This window comes from Cryptomeria japonica, chromosome 3 (assembly GCF_030272615.1).
Source record: "Cryptomeria japonica chromosome 3, Sugi_1.0, whole genome shotgun sequence".
NCBI lineage: Eukaryota > Viridiplantae > Streptophyta > Pinopsida > Cupressales > Cupressaceae > Cryptomeria > Cryptomeria japonica.
This window is the reverse complement of record NC_081407.1, coordinates 280,418,439-280,442,171: the sequence shown is the minus strand read 5'-3', so window position 1 is coordinate 280,442,171 and position 23,733 is coordinate 280,418,439. Positions and strand designations below refer to the sequence as shown.

At 36.2% G+C, this 23,733-nt stretch overlaps 1 protein-coding gene across 2 annotated transcripts in view; it reads right to left on the bottom strand.

Annotated features, from left to right (window-relative positions):
• Positions 1 to 11,907: 11,907 nt before the first annotated feature.
• The window catches only part of LOC131029603 (glutamyl-tRNA reductase-binding protein, chloroplastic), a 110,058-nt gene continuing 98,232 nt past the window's right edge, over positions 11,908 to 23,733 (bottom strand). For both annotated transcript variants that reach the window (XM_057960145.2, XM_057960144.2), the window contains exon 5: positions 11,908 to 12,500. In XM_057960145.2, coding sequence (XP_057816128.2) covers positions 12,270 to 12,500 — 231 coding nt within the window. In that variant the 3' untranslated portion in view covers positions 11,908 to 12,269. The remainder of the gene's footprint in view (positions 12,501 to 23,733) is intronic.

The following is a 23,733-nucleotide window of genomic DNA, read 5'->3' as shown; positions in this document are numbered from 1 at the left end:
CCTGCTCAACAATCTTCTCTCTCATTCTTTCATATATTTATCAAGTCCAATGGTACACTTTCCAAAAATGACTCCAATTGAGGCATTTCATGACAAGGATTGGTGATGGATGCATGTTTTGGTCTTACATGTTCACCACTATGCTAGTACACAATAGTGAATGTGCATTTGATGCACATTTACTTCATTCTCATTCGCTATCAACTTCGTTGTAGTTAGGTTGGAGTCACATTGTAGTTGGTTTGGAATGCTTCCAATCATTTGCATTTCCATTCTCAGAGCACCTTGCTTTCGTGCACCATGCACAATGGGACGTTTCATGGAGCACTTTGGTTCTATTGCTAATGATGTTGGTAGCTACGGTACCTTTTACATTTGTTCATCTCACTATTGTTTCCGACATATTCATCATGAAAAGAAAATACAATTCGATGTCATGGCCAATTTTGTGGATGCAAACGAAGGTGAGGTTCTTCCAACGTCCCTAAGGTAGTGAATGGCTTCTATTTAAGGACCATTTTATTTTGCAGATGTAGGTAACTTTAAGATTTTTTCCCTTTGTGAACCCTTTCACTTTATGTATCTAGAAAAAAAAATTCTCAACCATGATACCGCAATTCCCAAGCTAAAACATAATATTTATATTGTTCACCTTTTCTTACAAATATGATAGTAGGTTTCTAGAGGTTGTTAATGGCTTTTTCCCTCTTTCAATTGATCCCTCTTGTGAACATTTCACTTTAATGAATATGGAATAACCTAAATTTATTTTTTGTGTGAAATTTTGCATTTTATGCCTATGTTAAAAATAATTTTGTAACAAAAAAGTATATTTAGCTTTGATATACATGATCAAATAACAAAACAAAAGATTGAAAGCATTTATAAATAGTTATCATGAGACTCATATTCTAACCTTTAGTACTCATCAAAAACATGTCCCTATTTTAGAGATTCATATGTGAGTCATCTTATAAACAATAGGAAACTTCAAATGATTTTTTTTTTACCTCTCTATATATCTCTTAGAAGCATTGAAGATTGTGAAACTTCTATAAGAGTTTTCTTATAAATATATATCATATAATATACATTATTTTTCTTTAAGTGTCGATATGTAATTGACAAAAGTAAAAATATTAAAGAAATACATTAATAGACTTCAGTTTTTTTAGTTTTTGTATTTTTGCAGTATAAAATATTTTTATCAAATTCCAAAGAAGTAATAATATGAATATAAATAATAATAATAAGGCTTAAAATGTTGACATGCATTGAAGTTTTATCAATTGATTGAAAATATAGTTGTCTAAAAGGCCCCTGACACCATGTTTTTAAAATAATGGCATTCCCCTTCCATTTTCTATTTGCTATATCTAGGTGATTATGGTTCAAATTAATTGTTTATATTATTATGATTATTAAATATTAATATAATCAATTTTAAGCTTGTTTACATCTATTTCAATACTTTAAGATTTTGATTTTATTTCAATTTTTAAAAATAGTATTTTACATTCTTTAAAGTTGCATATCTATTGTATAATCATTCTTTTCCAAATTTAAATTACATATACAAATTTATTTATTTATTGGTAGTGTCAAAGTACTTGTCTCCAGTTTTTTAGAAATGGCATACCAATACCCACCCCCGTCTCTCATACCATTACTTATCCCTACCTCCTAGTAATTATAAACTTGTATAGAGACCAACATTAAGGTACATTGAAGGTAGACTATCCCCGTGATGTCTTCTCTGGCCACGGTTTCGGCTCCCACCTCTGTTGTGTGTGTTGCTTCTCTTGTAGCTAGGTGTTCCCTCTTGGGTGCGGCCGTTGTGGTGGGCGATGAGGGATTGGCTCGCCCTTCCTTGGATGCTCTTGTTTCTTCCTCGGCGACAGTTTTGGCAGTTAGGGTTTATGGTTATGGGTATGCAGTGGCGGCCTCAGGAGCCCTTTTGGTTGGTTTTAAGCAGAAGCAACGATCTGGTGATAGAGGTTTTATCCCTTTCTTGAGTGCTATCTTAGTGAAGGTGAATAAGGAGATTGAGTTGGATATAGAACATAATGTGTGTTGTTTTTTCTGATCATGGTGTTATCTGTCGATTCAGGGGTTTTTGGCCCTGCATCCCTGAGTTGCATGATTGGATCTCCCATTATTAGGAGCCTCTTATTTCTGGTTCTATTCATATTTACCCTATGGCTAAAGGTTTTTTTATTGAAAATTTTGAGAATGTTGAGGATAGAAAGATAATATTGTGTGATAATTATTTTTGTTGGAAGGACAACATTCCTTTATGGTTTAACCCTGGCACTCTAATTTCAATCCTCTTTTCAAAAAGTTTAATAAGATTTTGGTTTGGGTTAGGCTTCCTTATATCCCTCTTCATTTGTGGGTTGATTCTCTTTTTGAGGAAGTTGGTAATGCTCTTGGGGGATTTTTGGTTGGTGGATGATGATTCGTCTGACGTTCGTCACTCCACTTTTGCTCTTATTTTGGTTGAGCTAGATGTTTCAAAAGGACTTCCTGCTGAGATCGTTATCAATTCTTCTATGGGCAACTGGATTCAATCTTTGTACTATGAAGGGATACCCTTTAGGTGTCGAAGATGTTTCAAAACGGGTCATGCGACTGAGCGTTGTGGGTTTGAAACGAAGACTTTGTCGGCCTCATGGTGGAAGGGTGCTTCAAATCAGCATTACACGATTGAGAAGAAATCTGATATTCATATGGGCTCTCAAATGGCAGCGCAAGATATTGTTGTTTCTTCTCAGACTGTTCTAGCTTCCAGTGGTGTAGTTGTTGAGGCTAGTCTGCAATCTCATGTCCCTCATGTTGATTCCTCGGGTGGAATTGCGCCTTGAGTGTCTACATTTGGTGATAGTGCTTTGGTTGTCAACTCTGGTAGTGTTCATGATGATGCTTTTCCTAGTGGGAGTATCTACGTCTCTGAGAAGGGGGGTGTTGTTGGTGCTCCTTCTCAGACTTTTGGTGGTTCAACTTTGGGTTCATCGGATTGGTTTGATGTGGTTGCTAAGGTGGAAGAGGGTTGGATAACTATTAAGGGAAATAAATCTAAGATGCATACACCCTCTTTTGACATGACTATTTGTTCCCAAAAGGGCACTACTAAAGGTAAATCTTGAGGGTCCCTAGCCGTGGGTGATTAGGTTGGAGTTTTATCTGGCCCTTTCCTTGGTTTTTGGCGGCTTGTTGGTTTTTTGTGCAACTTTTGTTCAAGTTGTGGGTGCCTGTTCGTTAAACCCTCTTTCGGTTTTGTCTCTACCCCATTGATGTTTTACTGAATATGTTTCTATGGGGCTTTGTTGTGATCTGTTTTGGCTTAATATCTTGTTAAGTCCAAACTGATTGTTTTTGTAAAGGGTTTCGGGTCCCTTCAAAACCTAGTTTTTCTCTAATCCAAAACATTAAGGTACATTAAAATTTGATACCATAATAGTCCCCTCTTCTTGAATTGTTTTTTTCACAAAGCAACTATTGAAATAAATGCCACAATAACTTTCTTGATATTCTTCTTCATTCAAGGAACATTGCCTCCATGGTCAAATGGAAATATGTGACGTAACTTGTTGTATTCATGTAGAGCCATGAAGAGATTCAACTTGTTCCATTTTAGCATACAAGGTAAATATTCATAATTTATCCTCATTTATTAGTAAACAATCTTTTGCAACAAGTTTACTTGACTCCTTATGTTGGGGCTTTGAACTTCACAAGAAACCTTGGGCCTAGGTTCATCCCCTATCAGTGTTCCAAATCTAGAAAAAATATCTCTAAATCATATAGCCATAATTCCAAAGATAAACAAAATGTTCGTATTTTCTTCATCATTTTCTTGCAAACACAATAGTAGAATGAATGTAGGTTACATGTATTCAAAGGTTTCTAATAGAATTTTTTGTTCTCTTCATTGGAAACTTTGTTCTAACATCAACTATAAGAGAATTATAACCATAACAATCAAACAAGAAATCAACAACTTACGCATTGTTAATTCTCTTCCTATAATGTATTTCAAAATCAAATCCTTACCTATTATTCATTTTGTCTATTATTCTTCTAAGTTTTGGTAAATATGGTAAATATTTTAAGCTTTGGTATTTGTTTTGATTATTTTAATTCTAAATGTTTTCGGTTTTTTTTAATGATATATGGCTTGAATTTTTCTATCACATGCATGAGGGCCAACATTTCCTTGTTGTAGATGCATACCTTTCTCCTTATCATTCATTCTTTTCTCTCACGAGTAATTGGTTGTTGATTTTAGATCAAAATAATCCATAGCATTACATGTGCCTAATACATTGTGTCCAACTATAGACGGCATGAGAGGTCAAGAAGAACAAGTACGAAGGTGGAAGTCATTACCTTCTTCATGAGTTTAAATAAATCTTATGCGACCTTTTTCCATGTAAATCATGTCTCTTGATCAAATTAGTGAGTGGGGCCATCAAGCCTTCAATAATGTTTCTTTAATAGCTACATATGTTTTTGATTAAGAAAGAAGCAAGAACAAGGGTGTTGAACCTTAATACAACAACTTGAAAGCAGTAAGAGACAACAAAATAAGGGGAAAACCTCAAAAAATAACACGGTCGAAAAAGCCAAAAGAAAACCTTGTGCAACTGGAAAACACCCAAAACCCCAATCAAGGAAGGGTAGAGACACCCAAATCTTGATAGGGAGGGGTTTTTTTTTTTTTTGGGGGGGGGGGTGGGTAGACTTCCCCTTTCACCTGTGACAAACCACAATCCAGGCTACACTATTATTGGGACCATCAAAGGAGAGATCAAGCAGGGAGGACCTCATCGGGACACAAACAAAGGCATTAGCAGAGTGTTGCTACAGAATAGCAACAGGCTATTGTAGGGGAACAACATCAGAAGCAGATTCAGTAGGGGTGGAATAAAGTTGCAAGGTAGGAGCAACAAGAATTGAATCCTCGTGTACAACATCAGCAACATCAACAACAACGTTATCAATAATGAGAGACACAATTTCAACTCAGGGGGAGGACGCATCCTCCTGAGAGGAGACAATAAAGTTAGAAGCATAAATAGTTAGGTGATCAATGGTGGCATCCTTCCACCAAGTAGCGGCACCCTTGTGGTGCAAAAGAGAGAAATCCAATGCTAAATGACTCGTGGCGAAGCATTTTCGGCTACGAAAGGGGACACCCTCAAAATCCAACAGTTGAGTCCAAGGCCTATCCCCAACCATAAGAACCACATCCCCAGGGAGAGGCGAGGAGATGTCAATATCAACTAAGATGCAGGCAAAGGTGGAGTGGCCCATGGAAGACGTGGCATCATCCACCTATGTAGCTACATATTTTAATCTCCTTAATTGAGTCACATTCTTTAGGATGGATTGAATCTTTGTTGAATCAAACTTTGCTCCCTTCTTACTAATGATGAGATGTAGATGACCAACTCACATTTTACAATAGTTAAGTTGTAATATGTCTAAAATAAACTTCAACATAGAAATTATCACAAAACAAAGAACATATTTCCTCAAATATGGTTGGAAGCTTAAATTCATTATACCTTGAAAGCTTGTTGGAGTGTGTGAGTTTAAAAGGCATCATATGAAACTCTAACAAACATGATGAGTGTGAAATCTTGTCATGAAATGATAACTTTCTCTCACTCTTATCTGCAAGCAACTGAATGTTAAACTAAAAAAAACTGATCCTTGTAAATGCAAGGAATATGATACACATTCCTAATAGTTCTTATGTGTTATCCTTCCTTGTGAAAACCACTAGAGATACAAAAGGGCTCTCAATTTGTACCGTATTCCACAATAAGAGTAGCACTTCAATTGCATCCACTTCATCCTAAAAAAACTTGAAGTATTGCATGGTAGAACAATTGCAAGTTTGGATCTTACCTCCAATTCAATGATGTGTTCTTGTCCTCTCTTTGGTGGAATTCCATGAAGTAATTCGTCTTTAAACTCGTTAATTATTCATTGCAAATCTTTGAACCTTCCCAAACAACACTTTCATGAGACTAAATGCAAGCAAGTTGCTTGCCCGTCTTATGCAATGAGGCCAACTTGTTTGTGGTTGGGAATAGAACTCTAATAGAAAACAACAATTTTGTCTTTCTCAAAATTTTAAGTAGAAACCATTGAACATCACATTGGGTGTTAAGGGGTTTCACCCTCTGTAATTACATCAACACTTGCCATAGAAACCCCATAAAAATCACAATTGAGTTCATAGCTTTTCAAATATAGTTCAAGCTCCTTTATCACCTCTTTGTCCATCATCATGCTATTATCCATTGAATCTTCAATATTTGGCAAGAGCTTCAAATTTAGTCCTATAGAACTCATTAATTTGGCATTGATGAAATTACAAATTTCAACACCATCAACTAATATCATCGTTGTGCAACCTTTGACCTTGCATTTCACCCTCAAAGTATGATGTTGAGCTATACCTAACATAACAACACAAATCATTTGAGAAAAAATTGGCAAACAAAAAGTATAAGATTTTTTCAAAAAATAAATTTTTAAATAACAAAATTTTGAATTTTAAAAAAATATGGATAAAAGGGAGAAAAAACTATTGTTTTTAAAAATTTAAATGCATTTCAATAGCATAGAGATGTAGAGAGAAAATAATTGATAGTATAGCCCATTAATTATGAAATATATATTTTTGTTACCACGTTCATAATATTGATTACATTACATTGCATAAATTACAATCTAATTCATAGTGCATAAATAATAATTAGATGCTAATAGTTTTTAAAAAATCAATTACAATATACTCTACAAAATATCAACCTACAAATTAAGTCAAAGTTCCGGAAAATCATATGTAGCCAATGACTCTTGTTGCTATGAAGAGAGCTACATTAGAAGGTTGTAGGTCTTGATGATGAAGCTCTTGGGTTAGAGTCTCTCCTAACTCATTCAACCAGATCACTATCAAGATTGGCTTTGGTAGGATCTAAAAGTCCTTAGGATAAAGGACATCATCATTTGCAATCCATTCAAAATCTAGATCAATCTCATTGAGGTCAAATACTTAGCCATCCTCAACAATACCTATTTTTTACATTTAAAAATTTGATTGAAAATTGAAAGTGAAAAAAAAAACAATTACAACTCATTATTACAATTGCAAGTACTTCAAAACTCTACATTGAATTTCTTTAGCTTTGGGTGAGTATTGTGGTGAATAAACACCAAATCCTTCATTTGTCATTGTGTTAGACAATTGCATTTCTTAGAATGAATATGTTCACAAACCGTCCAATTATGCTTGCAAGCAAATGAACTACATGGCTGGCTCAAAATGTGTCTTACCATCCAAAAAATTCAGCTTGGCAAAAAAAATCACTATTGCACCAAAAAAACTTATTCCAAAATGATATCATGTAATATCTATTTAAAGCTCGATACCTTTAATGTATATATCCAAAATATGGAGAGACTGACCAAAGTTTATAGTCTACCTAGTTTGAAGGTTTTCTTGTTTTGCACAATGAGTATAATTGCAAAAAAACACTTGCCTACTCCTACATTGGTAGCTCTACCACCACTACTTCCAACTTTCGTAGGTTATGAAACATTTTCTCCATGCCCATGAATAATTCTTATGTGACTTCAATAACATCTTTGAGTAAGGGGCTACAAAAGATCATTGGATTCAAGCATCCAATAACATAGAGAAGGGAGTTCATCTATCGATCTTATCTTCAATTGGTTATATTTTGTAATGGCATGTACATGTCCCTCTTATTTTCCATCCTACCTCTCATCGCATCCTTGGCCCTATCCATGACCTCATACAAATAGGCTATGGGGAATTTCTCCCAAACCACTAGCCACAATTTTTTTTTACTAGTGGCTCTAAAAAATTTACAACTTGTCCAATTGCATCCTAACAATTTGTAAAATAAATGTATTTGCCACTATTATGCCATCTATTTGATTTGTGAAGGTAGGCTCGATCTATTTATTTAAATCAAACATTCACTTCAAATTTATTTTTTGTTGGAAGAAAGTCTACAACACAAGTGCGTAACAAATCATGTCACCCCTAATTGAGCTAGCTTCTTGCCCATTGTGAAGGAGCCCATCATGCACAACACACCTTTATGATTGTAGATGAACTTGATAATTGTGCAAGTCTTTTGCAATACCTCCCTAACTCATTCAAGTTTTTAATGTCCTCTAAGGTTATATCAAGGCAATATGTCACACGTAGGCTGAAAATAATAGAAGAATACTTGTCCATCATGAATCTCCCAGCAACAACATTGTTTGTAATAAATTGAAACACATTTGGTGGCCGTACACTCATGACCACTTCATCAAACAACTCAAATAGTGTACACAAATTTGATAACATTTAATGAATCCATGACATTCAAAAAGATCATGCCAATATCAAAAGAGACAAAATTTGTCCACCCATATAACATTATGATGCATCTAGCCTTTGCCTACTCTAATCAATATTCGTTAGCAACATCCTTAACATTTGTATTGTGTCATCAAGTGAAACAACCCTCAATATATCATAAGACAAAGCTTTAAAATCAACACCTACAACTGCAATAGCATCTAACAAATCATGTCACCCCTAATTGAACTAGCTTCTTGCCCATTGTGAAGGAGCCCATCATGCACAACACACCTTTATGATTGTAGATGAACTTGATAATTGTGCAAGTCTTTTGCAATACCTCCCTAACTCATTCAAGTTTTTAATGTCCTCAAGGCAATATGTCACACGTAGGCTGAAAATAATAGAAGAATACTTGTCCATCATGAATCTCCCAACAACAACATTGTTTGTAATAAATTGAGTATAGAGACTTGACAACATGGAATGATTGGAGTGACTTTCAACCATAATGGGATTCTCTTCTTTGTGTTTGTGTTTGTGTTTGGGAATTGCCTAGCTCTCTCCTCACATAACTTACCCACCCTCCACGCAAAGGAGATTTGTCCTTGCCGCATCAACATGTCTCTTAAGAAGTCACTTGCAAGATCAAGAGTACATTCATTTTTCCCATAATCTCACACCTTTAATAATTGTGTTTATTGTTCTATCTTGTCTTTCTTTATTCTCTATATGTTGCATTCTATCAACCCGTATGTTTAATTATTTCTCCATATTAGTAGAATTGCCACTGACTTGGGCCCAAGTTTTGGAAACATCTTCCTTTTGCTTCTTCATTTTCTTTCATTCCATGAAAGTTCGCTTGGTGAGATGTTCTCCCCTCAACTTGAAATGCTTTATGATTTATCACATCTTTATTTTCCACTGCTAATTCTTTCATGATTTGTCAAGAAACGTACATGCCTTGCCACTCAAGCTTCCCTACTAAAAGAGCTTATTGCAACAATGCCACTTGTTCCTTTAGCATTTTATTATTGTCCACTAAAGATTGATTTGCTACAGTTATTACATGTATTTTATGGCCTCTTTCCTTCTCTAAGTTCCAAGACCTCCAATCTCTTCTTGGCATTTAGCAATTCTTGCACATATTAATCAAAGGACTTGGTGAGAGGCGTCAAAGTGGGACTATATATGGCAGAATCGTCCAAGTCTTTTATGCCTTCAAACCTACTATTAACACACAATTGCACAGGGGACTTGTTTGACTTGCACTTGTGACTGAGGCCCAGATTATTTACCCTTTGAAAATGTTTTTTTCTTGTTTGCTCCCACTTCAGAAGAGCAAGCCTACACTTTAAAATACCCCAGAATTGTTTGACATTAACCCATATCAACTTCCATGTTTTGAATAATGAAGCAATCTCTATTTGACCTAGATGGTTTGTTTCGACAAGCCCATATATTCCTTGGAAATTTTTCATGCATGATGCTGATTAGATTTTCATTGCAAAAGAAAGGGAGAAAAAGGATAATAACAATAAAGAAGCCCTGCTATTACCAAATGTTGAAAGCCCTCTAAGAGGGGAGAGACTAGAGCCCACCAAAAGGAGAAAAGTCCACAACAAAACCAACTGGACCAACACTAGCAATTACAAACCCCACTAAGCAGACAAAAACAACTTTCTCCAACTCCAAACCCTATTTGGGACCCACCGCTACTTTGGAATGGAAGGGTCCAGCAAAACCCTCAAAAGCTCGCGAGAAATATTCGACAAAGCTCCAAGGTCCAATAGAACTCCATTATTATACTTGAAAACAATATACTCGTCCATTGTGCCATGCCCACAACCCTAAAAGCAACTCCTAATGGCTTTTGGACAGGCCCTTTCTTGTTGAATGGCCTCCTCTAGGATGCTAGGCTTCAAAGCCTAGACAAGATCCTATGGAGAAGTACGTTATTTGGCCCTATTGCTTCATATATTTATGGGCCAAGAACTAATTTTCTTGACTATAGGCCTCGGCATATTGCAAGGATATAAAAATAAATTGATTCCAACAAGTGATCTCACAACCACCACACCCATCTTCATCTATCTCCATTTCATGCTCAACCATTCGCCACCAATCAACTGCTGGTCTCTCAAGGTCCAATGTGATAAACTGATACTTCGAAACTCACCCATAGTTTTTAGTCTACAAAACTATCCAATGTTCCAATCCAAGCCCTTAGCTTAACATTGTCACTGACCCCATCAAACTTGGGAGTGGGAATCATCTCAAAACCCTTTGATTTATGTGAATCTCCGCTTCATCGTCTTGTATGTATACCATATATATCCCCTCTACCATCCCTTGTGTAAGTTTCCCCATTAATCATGGCGTCCAGCATCTCTCCTTTGGTTTCATCATGTAGCTCACTGGTCCCCTTTGTCATTGTTGTGTCTTATCTCTTTCTCCACTTTCCTAGATAGGACTAGAGCATTTAGACTCGAGGCTCCCATTCATGGCCATGGAACACGTTTATTTAACTCATGGTCCCATTTAGTTCACCCGATGAACCGATGATGCTTCCTCCATAGATAAGGCCACAAATACTCCTATGAGACTCGGATAGTGGACTTGATACAACAATTATGCATCCAATTATAGTTGGTTGGACTGGTAAATTCTAGGTCTGTAATAGACAAATTGATATTTTAAAAATAAAATTGTTGGAAAACTGAAACTCTATATACCTTAAGTTTGAAGTTGCTGTAAAAACAAAATAATATATTATCCACCTTAAAAAATCTATGGCAAACCTTAGATCTGAAATATGAAATTATATAAGGCCAAAAATAAGAGTTCTAGAAATGCAAAGCAACAGAGCTTTATGTTTGCTGGAAAATAACTAGACCAAATATATAAGAGAACGTTACTTTGCTGAGATCATATGGATGGTGACTAAGGCCAAATTGAGGACAGTATTGGCATTGCCCCGGTAAAAACATACCTTCAACCTGTGCATAGATAATTCCTTCCCAAAAACATCCCTTGCTAAAGTGTAGGGAATCTATGTTTATAATATTTTTCCGTGTGAACTTTTCACATTGTGCATTTGGGATACCTTAAAATTACTTTCCTTTAGTATATGTTATCACTATATGCATGTAAGATAAGTAACTTATTATAACTGACAAAATGTGCAATCATCTTTTTAACAAAATGACCAGCAAATGAAAATAAAGGGCAACTATTTCGAAAGAACCCCAGCACTAAGGTACATTAATCTTTGATATCATAAGAACTATACACAAGATGCAATTTCTTCCTAGACAGCCTCAACTCTCTACCATATATATCTATGGAATGAACATATATGAGAAACACACCCCTGAGAGATGTAGATATTTGCAATATATTCACAACAGTCATCATTCCAATAAATTTCCAAATAATGTTTAGAAACGAATCCTTGTAGTACCAATTAACTATCCATAGTACATACTACTTGGTTTTAACATTCAAAGAAATAATAAAGTGAAAATTACATTAATGTCTATAAATGAGCAACAACAGTACCAAAAATCAACATTTTCTGAGAAACCAACCATGAAATATATTTTGCAATTCCCACTGGAGTGTTAAAAATTAAGACATCAACAGGTAAGTGCATTAGGCTTCCATGACCAAAGTTTGAGACCACTTGTATAAGGATAACAGTGATATGGTGAATATAAATTTCACAGATAGGGAATAATAGAATTAAACCATATATCTTGACAAGAATAAGAATTTAAGATTTTATGCCCTCTCTACACCACTCGAAAAATGAAAAGAGGAGAAGCAGGTTTTAGTTTCTCTCAAAAAGATGATTTCTATCAAATATTTGTCATCTTAATTTCGACATGCACTTAACCCTTTCAAAGTCCAGAGGAGCATAGTTTTTCTCAACTTCCCAAGCTATCTGTGCCATGTAAGTCAATGAAGATTTAGCATCCTTTTCATCTGTGACTTCTCTTGGGAATGGAATACGAACCTCCAGTATCTCTCTCTGTGGATGAGTTCGGATGCTTAAATCAAAGCCTAATCTATCAATCCATATCATGCTAGCTTCCTCAATCTGTCACAGACATGCATCATATATGCTTTGTCATTTTTTAATCATCTCTCTCAAATTTTAAAATATGAATTCCTTCATCTATTCTTAGTAAGAATATATGCTTGAAATAAAAAACAAAGGATTTGAATTAAGCATGGCAAAAAATACAGTGATATTTTACAGAATTTTGAAATGACAGATCATAAATTGTTAATGAACAAAAATAAGTTTGCCAAGATCTTGTAGATATATAGGTAAATTTTTTGATCCATCATATCACTCACACATTATTGAGGGTGTCTGTGCTTGCATTCTTGATTACACAACACAAAGAAGCAATATATCTTATATCCTGTAGCATGAGTGAAAGTTTCACAATTATGCATATAACTAGCATAAAGTGTTATTGAAATAAAATAGCTGAGTGAGAAAAATTTCACATTCATCTAGTTCTTGAATAGAATGTTATTCAGAATGCAAGGACAATAGTGGCTGTTTTTGTTCTTATAAGTACTGAGAGCAATCGTATTGTTTAATACACTTTAGAAGAGTAAAATACTAGAAGCTCTCCTTATAAAAAGGGACAGACATTCTCATTTTTCAATAAGTTGAGTATGCATTCAATTCTGTTTGACAACCGTCTATACCAAGTTCCAACAAACACCACAAGAAAACTAGATGTACATGAGCTATTCTGGTTGATGAATTTTGATGATGAATTTGAGAAGAACCAAGGAAGATGCAGTATTGGTGGTGTCCTCAAACTGGTCAGAGGAAAATCTGTAAGCCAACTCATAGTATTATGAATTGGCATTAACTGCTCTGTAGCACAATATGTAGGAATCAAACACCGTATCTCTTTCCCTCCTAGTAGGTTGTAAAAGTCAATGCACAATTTGCTCTGGTGCAGCCCTATTTTTTGGGTAAGATTGCATGCATGTCAACTTTATTTCAATATAATGTCTAGTTCAACAGTCATTAAGTTCTCCAAGTATGCACATATAAAGTGTGCATTTTAAAATTCATGCAAACAAACACCTATCGAATGAGTTTCAGACTTCAACAATTGCTATCAATGATGGAAAACAACATGGAACGCTTCACTACGAAAGTGTGCACATATAAAGTATGCAATTTGAAGTTTAAAGCTAACATTAGAATTACCCAAAGCCCTGAAGAAAAGATAATACCTCTAGAGACCTATATAGCAAGGAATGAACCAAATTGCCCAGTGATTACTGACCTGATTTGGCTTTTTATCTCAATTAGCTATGCATGAACTAGACTAAGGCATGTGCAGCAAAAACATTGGCCCCTCTGTTGGTTTTTGTAACTAGGTAGAAAAATAAAAGTTGAATTCTGATTGCCAAAGGCAACATTAGAATTCAACTTAAGTAATAGGGCTGGACCCATTCTCACTATGTGGCGTGTGAATTAGTTATGTATTGGGCTGGGCCCAATAACCATACGTTGTATTATGACAAGACCATTTCCTAACGTGTGGACCCATAAATGTTCACACACAACACATTATGTATTCCTCCACATGAAACGTGTGAAACACACACCTAAATGAAACGTGTGGTTAAGCATTTCATAGGGCTGGGCCCCAAACAGGAAACGTGTCACAAGTTGCAAGTTATGTAGGCCCCAAATTGGGTGCCAAAGTGCAAAGTGAAATATGTAAAATAAAGGAAATTAGTTAAGGCCGACTTAGAAGACTTGAACATGAATCTTGTATATAACAAGATTCATTCTACACAACAAACATCCTTATTAAGTGCGATTAGCCTTATGCAAGAACAGTCAGCGAATCAGGCATCTTAGAGAGCGAATCCATTGGACAACTTGCTGGGCAAGGTGATGCACTATACTTCAGTGATCTCCCTCTTCAATTGATGTCAACATTCTGCTCTCCCTGAAGACACACTACAGCTGCACATGTTAGGTTCAGTCTGCCCTAGATTGGCAACCAAATCAGATAAGTAATCTGATTCATGTAATCTGCTCATAATTAAGAATCTGATCTGAATCTTTCATGCTGGGTTTTTCCTCCAAGAGGGAGGTTTTCCCAGGGTACTTGTGTCTTGTATTGTGTGTTCTTATTGTTATTTCTGCTTATTCTCAATCTGTTTATAACTTAAGTAACTAGATTAACATCTGATTACCTAAAACCAACACCCTCAAAGGTGCACCTTCCAACATGCATAGATAATATTATGGGGTTGTCTTTTGTCCAAAGCCTACTGCGAAATTTAAGTAACTGACATTAATATTGAACTTTAGACTCTGTAACCTTGATGCAAAAACAATGGCAGACAATTGAGGACAAGCAGTGTCTATAAACTTGAATCTTATAAAACAGATGGCCTTCTATCTCAACCGACGAATTTTTCTATCTGAGTTAGATTTGAAATCACTCACTTCGAAACATCATTTGGATGAATTATTAACTCCGTGATGAATATTCAAGACTACATGTTCCCAACTTGATTCAAACCCCAATCTAGCTTCAAATGCAACATGAATTCCTTCAACTTCACCAAATTCATTTTTGGGTAGCCTGATAATCATTATAGCTGATATGGACTTTTCCTTTATTAAGTGGATTTTTGTATCATTGTTTCATTTGTAAGATTATTCACATGATTTTGTGTGATTAGGCTCTTGGCCTAAACAACAAAGAAGCAATACATTCTGCATACATTCAGACATCCAGTGACTAAGGAAATATTGTTATGTTCTCATTACAAAGAGAAAGGGTGGTTGTATATAATCGCTCCATTTAATTATAGCATGTAGCTCACTTTACATGGAAAGGGGAAATCTCACACGGGAGTTTAAGTTAGAGAAAAATTCAACAATTCTCAACCTTTTTTAAGTTGACTCAATATTCTCGGTATATTGTATGTCCACAAGAATCAAAATCTGTATAGAACTACTCCACAAAGAATTGCTTAAAGTGGCAGAACCATAGGCTTGAAACAGTTAGTTAGCCAATCAATTTGCTAAATTGGGTTTTGTTGTGACCATTTCACACATCGCCCCATTAAAATGGGGACCCCCTCTTTTTGCTCAGTTTTGCCTGTTTCTCTCTCTGCTTTTAGGGTTTTGGGTTAGTGAGTCAGTTGTCTGGACTGGGGTTAAACCTTAGGGTTTCCGTTTTGATGTTTTCAAGCCGGTGTCTAGTCCAAATTTTGAAGATTGTTGAGCCTCCTCTCGTAGGATGCAATTTTGAAATAAGGTGAGTCTGTCAGGGGGTCAAATGAGTTTGTCTAGGTTCAGTCAGATTTTTGAATGCAAGTCCAAATTTTGCCTAAGTGTTAATGATGGAATTGTGAATTTTGTCTGGGTGATTTTTGGCTAATTTTTGAGAATTTTGATAATTGAGCCCGAGCATTGGAAATGGCCTAATTTTGTCTTGTGAAGTGACTGAAGTCTTAAAATCTTGGTATTTTTGCCTATGGAAGTGAAATCGCTCCTATCCCTCAGCTAGGGACCAGGGCGAAAATGATATTTTATGCATCTTGGTTATTAATTTATTTCATTTGTCTTGTGCAGGGTCGCCAGGAGATGCAATAATTGAAGATTTTGAAAGATTTTTGAGACTCAAAATGGCAAATTTTTAAAGTTTAAAGTCAAATCGCTCCTGTCCCTCAGTCAGGGACCAGGGCGAAATGACTTACTTAGACCATTTTGACCTCATTTTGATCAAATTGAAGCGTCAAGGACGCAATGGAAGGTGAAATCAACATGATGGAATGCCAGGATTTAGCCGTTTGCAATGAAAAGTTGAGATTTTGACCTCAAGGACAAAAATCGCTCCTGTCCCTCACTAAGGGACTGGAGCTTGAAATCCAAAATTGCCTTGTCCTTGATAGATTTGAACGATTTCGCGATTTGAGAAGAACAAGGGAGGTACATTTTACTCGTTGAATATAATTTGATTGTACCTCGAAGGAGAAAATTGGCCCTAGAAGCAAAATCGCTCCTGTCCCTCTGCCAGGGACCAGGGCGAATTTGAAAAGGTAGCTCCTGTCCCTCTCCAAGGGACCAGAGCGATTTCCTTATAAGACAAGTTTTTGGTGAAGTAAAATGAGTTTTTAAGTTTGAGGCAAGTAAAAGGAGGCGTAACGAATCTATTGAATATAATTTTGAAGAGTGCAAGACGCCAGTCAAGCCTATTTTGTCTTAGGCGCTCCTGTCCCTCTCCAAGGGACCAGAGCGATTTCTTCCTAAGACAAATTTCTCACCAAGTTGAAGCAAATTCCATGTCAAAGATGAGTGAAGGGGAGCATAGCGGATCTATTGAAGATAGTTTTAAACGTTGGCAAAGAATGATTGAGCCTATAAATGCAAAATCGCTCCTGTCCCTCTCCCAGGGACCAGGGCAAAATCTTGCTTATTTAGCCTTCCCTTCCGATTTTTGATGAATCAAGACCAAGGTACAAGGGGGCGATGATGTTTGGAAGGCTTCGAAGAAGAACAAAGTTGCAAGGACCATGAAAAGTGATGAAATTACCCAAGTTCGCTCCTGTCCCTCTCCAAGGGACCAGAGCGAAATATGCAAGTATGCTTAAGTTTTGAATGCCTCTTCCGTTTCAAACGTTCAAGGAGGAGTAAGGAACACCATTTTATACTTTGAAGGCAATTTCAAGTTGATACGAACAAGGATTAGCCCAATGAACAAAAGTTCGCTCCTGTCCTTCAGTCAAGGACCAGGGCGATATTCATAAAATCAATCCTTTTCTTCCTAGACCACGCCAAGGCAAAGTTGCACAAGGTCGAATATGTCCTTGGAAGGATGATGGACAAGGAACCAAACGTCAAAAAGTGATTAACTTGAGCAAGGATGCAAAATCGCTCCTGTCCTTCAGTCAAGGACCAGGGCGATATTCATAAAATTAGTCATTTCCTTCAAAAGCTTCGTCAAGCCTAGGTCATGCAAGGTCCGAAATGTCATTAGAAAGATGATGAACAAGGAGTTAATATTAAAAGTTGACAATTTTGAGCTAGAATACAAAGTTCGCTCCTGTCCCTCACCAAGGGACCAGGGCGAAAATCACTCAAATATCAAATTTGCCTTGCAAGGGACAAGTTAGGTATGCGTAGAATGAATGGATGAAGTTATTTCTTGCCTTGTGACGTAAGTTGGCAATTAAAACGATCAAGGATCAAGGAGAAAAGCAAAGTTCGCTCCTGTCCCTCAGTCAGGGACCAAAGCGAAAATGGTCTAGGAGGCATTCATTTCAAAACATTGAATCAATCAAGCTCAAGGTTCCTATATAAAATGCCAGTTTCAACGTAGAGGAAGTGACTTTGAACGTAAAAAGCGAGAAATTCAAGGGCAAAATGATAAGGCGCTCCTGTCCCTCTCCCAAGGACCAGAGCGATGTGGTTTGTATCCCTTATATCTCCCATGTTTTGGCGCTAACATCATTTTCAAATTGCATTAAATGCTAAATTTCGATAAACCTTGATATTTTTAATTAAAATTGGCATTTAATGGGTGCGCACAAGGCATTTAATAATTAATTTTGCCTTTTAAAAATCGAAGCTATTAATTACAAGGCATTTAATTAATTAATTATTAACTTAATTAAAAAGAGGAGTGCACTTGGGTTTTATTTTTATATTTTTACAAAGTCGGCCTCCATTTTTATTTAAAATTTATTTATTATTTGCCTATTTTCAAAAGTCGGCCTATGGGGGATTGAAGAGGTAAGCACTTATATAAAGGGGAGGTATGATATCTCATTTCAAATCATCATTCAATCATTGTTGCATGCGATTTTGGAGAGCAATAGGAGAAAGTGCGAAATATCATCAAGAAAGGAGTGCGAATTTTGTTGCAAGTGGAGCGAATTCTCTATCATCACGTTGGAGACCCCAAGGGTGGTGGAATTGACAAGAAAGGCGCCTTTGCTAAAGGAGGATCACGTTGAAGACTTCAAATTTCATTTTTGCCTAGGCGAATTTCATATTTTTGCATCTTTTTAGAGTTAGCTCTCAAAGTGAGGTATGGCGAAGTCTTCTTTTGTCTAAATTTTGAATTTTGATCGTCATAGTCTTAATCTAAATTTTGAATTTTGAAATTTTGAATTTCTAGTAGCTCAATCGTATTTAGGAAATGATAACTCAAGGACTTATCATGAAGTTTCCTAAATTCAATCTTTAATCTAATTTATGTTTATACATTGCAAAATCTATTTCTTATTATGAAATGTTGTGTAGGTGTTACAATGGCGACCCCAAAGGCGGGAGCATCCACTAGTCGTCCAGCTCTCATGAAGGAAGATCAAAAGAACGAAGAATTGGAGACCAAGATCGTGTCGAAGTGGAGCAACATTGGAGATACCAACTTGGGAAACTTCAGTGTGAAGAAGTTTCGAGAGGTCCCTTACATTGGCAAGCCGTCACCTGTCGCAAGGAGAATAATTGAAAGTGGCATCATTAAGGCGGCCGGCTTCCCTCCAGCAATCCAGTGCCATGAGTTGATGATCGAGTGTGCTCGCCATTATGATCCACAGTCTAGATCGATAGTGTCCAAGGAAGGAGACACTTTTGCTTATCTTTCAAAGGAAGCTATCAGTGAAGCTCTTCACTTGCCAGAACATAAAGATATGATTTATAAAAGCTTAGAAGATAGAGTCAAGGTCATCTTTTGCAAAGATGAGAATGTTATTACAGATGAGCAACGGGACCAGATGTTTGCTACCATGCTCCTGATTGAGAAGACCAAGGAACTTGAACCTGAATGGGACGCTGCTCATCTCAAGGCTTTCGATCAGGTCATCCACTTGGAGGAACGAATGAAGAATCTTCCCGAGATTCCAATTGCTGAGATCGAAGGAATCGTGTCTAGATTCATTGCATATGCTAAGAAAGAGCATTGGAAAGGGAATAAGATTCTAGATGAGAGGTTGTTATAGATGATGTGGCACCTTAATTGTCATTGGTCTATGTCTCCTAGATTTTCGTGCCAAATTTAATATTTGGCTATGCATTTAATATTGTTCAGTAAAAAGGGGGCTATTTGTAATAAACCCTAATTAGGGTTTAGGTGTCATAATCTTGGCCATTGATCTTCTTTTTGATCTGGACCGTTCATTGTAATTGAGGATGCTATATATACCCTCATTTCTTTTCATTTTGTAACTAGAGAAAACTAGAGATTAAGGAGAAATTAGAGAATTAGAGAGATATTAGAGATTAGCAATTTGATTTGTAGTAAGATTGAGCTTTAAGGAAGGAATTTCAAACAATTGTTGTTCATGATGGCTTTGAGATCAATAGAATATTGAAGTTATGGTGTTTTATTGCAATTCTTATGGTTATCTTCATGGTTGTTCACTTTCTTGAATCATTCTCAATCAAAGTAGTATTTTAGTTTGAAGGATAAAGTGTTGGACTTGATCGTCGGTGAGATTCACTCTCCAAACCACTAGCTTCTTGCTGATTGTAGGAATGCCTTGCGTGGTCAACTGGATAAACTTGAATCACTTAAACCTTCAATCATCGTTGTATCTTGGATACGTGCCTTTGTGGTAGTGTCTATGATCCTTGATGAATTGAAAAATCATTTGTTACCTTAGAAGATCGCATCAATTTCAATTGAGTTGTTATTTTATGGCAATATTGAAGTTGGTAGAATCTTGCCAAGTCTCGTCCACATTGAGTCATTCTTAGGGTTAGATTAGACTAGATCTCTTGCAAGCCCTACTCTTTTGATCTTTTTGAGAATTTGTTTAGTTTAGGAAATTCTTCTTCGGAAACGTAAGGCCCCTTGATGACACAGCAATCACAACGACCACTGGTGCTTATCCACACGTAGAGACCCTACTTAAAAGAACATTGAAGTCACCCTAACTGATCCTTCTTGCGATATCTTCAGCAGTTAGAGATTTTATTCAAGAGAGGATAAGGTACCCTTGGGTATTTTATTCTGTGTATGATTGTGTACAAAATACACGTCAACAGGTTTAAATAAATAATTTATCAGATTAACCAAAGAGTCCATCCCTTCTACATTGCTCTCTCTTCTTTACTTTTATGATGGTTAAAACAAAATCTTTACTCCATAAGAGAATGACTTACAGTTGTAAGATTTTAGAAACTATGTATGCCATGTGCAAATATGTCAATTTTGAACCCAATTGAAAATATTCCACCAAATGGGGAATGTGCGAAGTTTAATGTCATTGAATTATTTGGGCTTGAAACCACTTTTAAGGCTTTTGACAAATGTAACTGTTCAGGTGAGATAGCTTTGAGGTTGAATGAATTCTAAGGTGAAAATAGGAGCATGTCATAATAGAAATCAAGGGTATGGCAATCAAAAAAGAGAGAAACTATGAAGCTTGAAGAATCATGCAAGAAAATGATCACACAAATAATAAAGGTCACATCAAAGTCTTGAATAGATCTAGTGGATGTCTAAACCTTCTTAATGGCTCCACCAAACATGGCTATGAGAGATGATTATAAATAAAGCAACCAAATGCTGAAATGGAGGTTCATTCAGAATTTCTTGGAGTTCCTAGGATGGAATTATGCCGATTTGGGTACAGTAAAAAAATTTCCTATCCCAAATTTTGGGGGTGGCAAGGGGACAATAAGGGGATGGCTATTAAAATAACATAAACAATATAAAAGCAAATAAAACTTAATAAGTTAATACAATGTGCTGAATTTGCAATGACAATGCCCCCTTTTAGCTTTTTAGGGTTTTTAGCAAATGCACCAAATGGATCAAACCGTTAGTCTTGACAAAGGTGACATCCCCTCCAAGTCCCTAGGATGTAGAGGATGTCACTCGGGCTCATTGGGAAACCTCCCCATGGAATGTTGGGTTCATTATATTAGTGATTTGTTTGTATTGTTGTCTTCCTGTATAATTAGAAGAATGGATGGGTAGATGAGAAACGACAATTATACAGATAAAAGGATGTTATGTTGTTGGATGGTTGCACTTCATTCTCATTTGACAAAAATTTGTAACATTGTTTGAAAGTAGAATAGATGACAAGCATGCCATCATAATGGTTATAGGTTGCAAAATGATGCCTTTTCATAGTACAAGGACAAAATTAGGGTATGTTGATTCTTTGTAAAATTGTAATGGAGGACCATAAAGCTCAGATGCTAACATAGTGGTGTCAATCATTTTGTTAGCAAGAAGGTCTATTACAATAACAGGAGGATTTCTTGTAATGTGAATATGTGGATTTGAAACTTTCACCAAGTAATGAACAGAAATCAAGCCAGTAGGCAAATGCAACTTTTAATTATGTGAGAATGAATAAGGGTATGCTACTAGACAATTTCTGGTATCATCTGAAGTAATTCTGAATAAAACCGAGACAAGGAAATTATTGATTGATATTATAAAAGACAAATAAGCTGAGTATGTATCAAAGATGTTTAAGGATGGTAAGGCTGTTGTTGGTGCATCAGATATTCAGCAGAGAGATTGAGAAGGGTAAGATTTGTTGAAGATCAAAAAGCATGATCATTGTGAGCATTGAAACACATAACTACTACTATGAAGATCTGAGGACCACAAAGATTTGGAGCAAAGAAGTGCAAGCACAAAAGACCCAAAACCTAATCCAATGGAGTTGAGGAACAAAGACATGAAGTTGTCTTTAGCAACTGAAGCCTTCCATAGAGCACTTTGAGAAAACACACACACTTAAATTGAAAGGGAGGGGTGAATCAGTATAAGAACAACTTTTTCTATTTATAACTTTAGCAATCATAAGCAATAATCAAAACATCCACACAAGTAAGATCTAGCAGATTAGAACATATGATGCACACATAATTTTACGTGGAAACCCTTGCAAGAGATAACCACAATAAAATATTGCTTTTATACAAAAATTCTTACAACTTCAAAGGCACCAACCCAAAAGAGACACCAATCCCCTCCACGAAGCACCAACTCAATAAGAGACTCCAATCTCTTTGAGTAAGAGGCCTGTTGACGTGTATTTTGTACACAATCATACACAGAATAAAATACCCAAGGGTACCTTATCCTCTCTTGAATAAAGCCTCTGATTGCTGAAGATGTCGCAAAAAAGGATCAATCAGGGTGACTCCAATGTTCTTTTATGTAGGGTCTCTACGTGTGGATAAGCACCAGTGGTCGTTGTGAATGTTGTTTCATCAAGGGGCCTTACGTCATCCGAGTTGCAGGAACAAGATTTCTCTAAACTAGCAAGTTCTCAAAAAAGATCAAAAGGTAGAGTTTGCGAGGGGTAAATTATAATCTAATCCTAAGAATGACCCAATGTAGGCTAGACTTGGCAAGATTCTACCAATTTCAATATTGCCATGAAATAACAACTAAACTGAAATTGATGCGATCTTCTAAGGTAGCAAATGATTTTTCAATTCATCAAGGATCATGGACACTACCACAAAGGCACATATCCAAAGCTCAATGACGATTGAAGGTTTAAGTAATTCAAATCTCTCCAGTTGACCACACAAGGCGTTCCTACAATCAGTAAGAAGCTAGTGGTTTGGAATGTGAATCTCACCAAAGATCAAGCCCAACACTTAGTCCTTCAAACTTAAATACTACTTCGATTGAGAATGATTCAAGAAAACAAACAACCATGAAGATAGCCACAAGAATTGCAATAAAACACCATAACTTCAATATTTTATTGATCTCAAAGCCAAAATAGACAACAATTGCTTGAAATTCCTTCTTCAAAGCTCAATCTTGCTACAAATACTTTCTTCTCTCCAAAAGCTCTAAACTTCTAACTATTTCTTATTGCTCTCTATTTCTAATTACAAAATGAAAGTGAATGAGGGTATAAATAGCATCCTCAATTACAATGAACGGCCCAGATCAAAAGAAGATCAACGGCTGAGACTTTGACACCTAAACCCTAATTAGGGTTTTATTACAAAAGCTCCCTTTTTATTGAACAATATTAAATGCATAGCCAAATATTTAATTTGGCACAAAAATCTAGGAAACATAGACCAATGACAATTAAGGTGCCACGTCATCTATAACAACCTCTCTTCTAGAACCTTGTTCCCTTTCCAATGTTCCTTTTTAGCATATGCAATGAATCTGGACACGATTCCTTCAATCTCAGCCATAGGAATCTCGGGAAGATTCCTCATTCGTTCCTCCAAGTGGATAATCTGATCAAAGGCCTTGAGAAGAGCTGCGTCCCATTCAGGTTCGAGTTCCTTGATCTTCTCAATCAGGAGCATAGTAGCA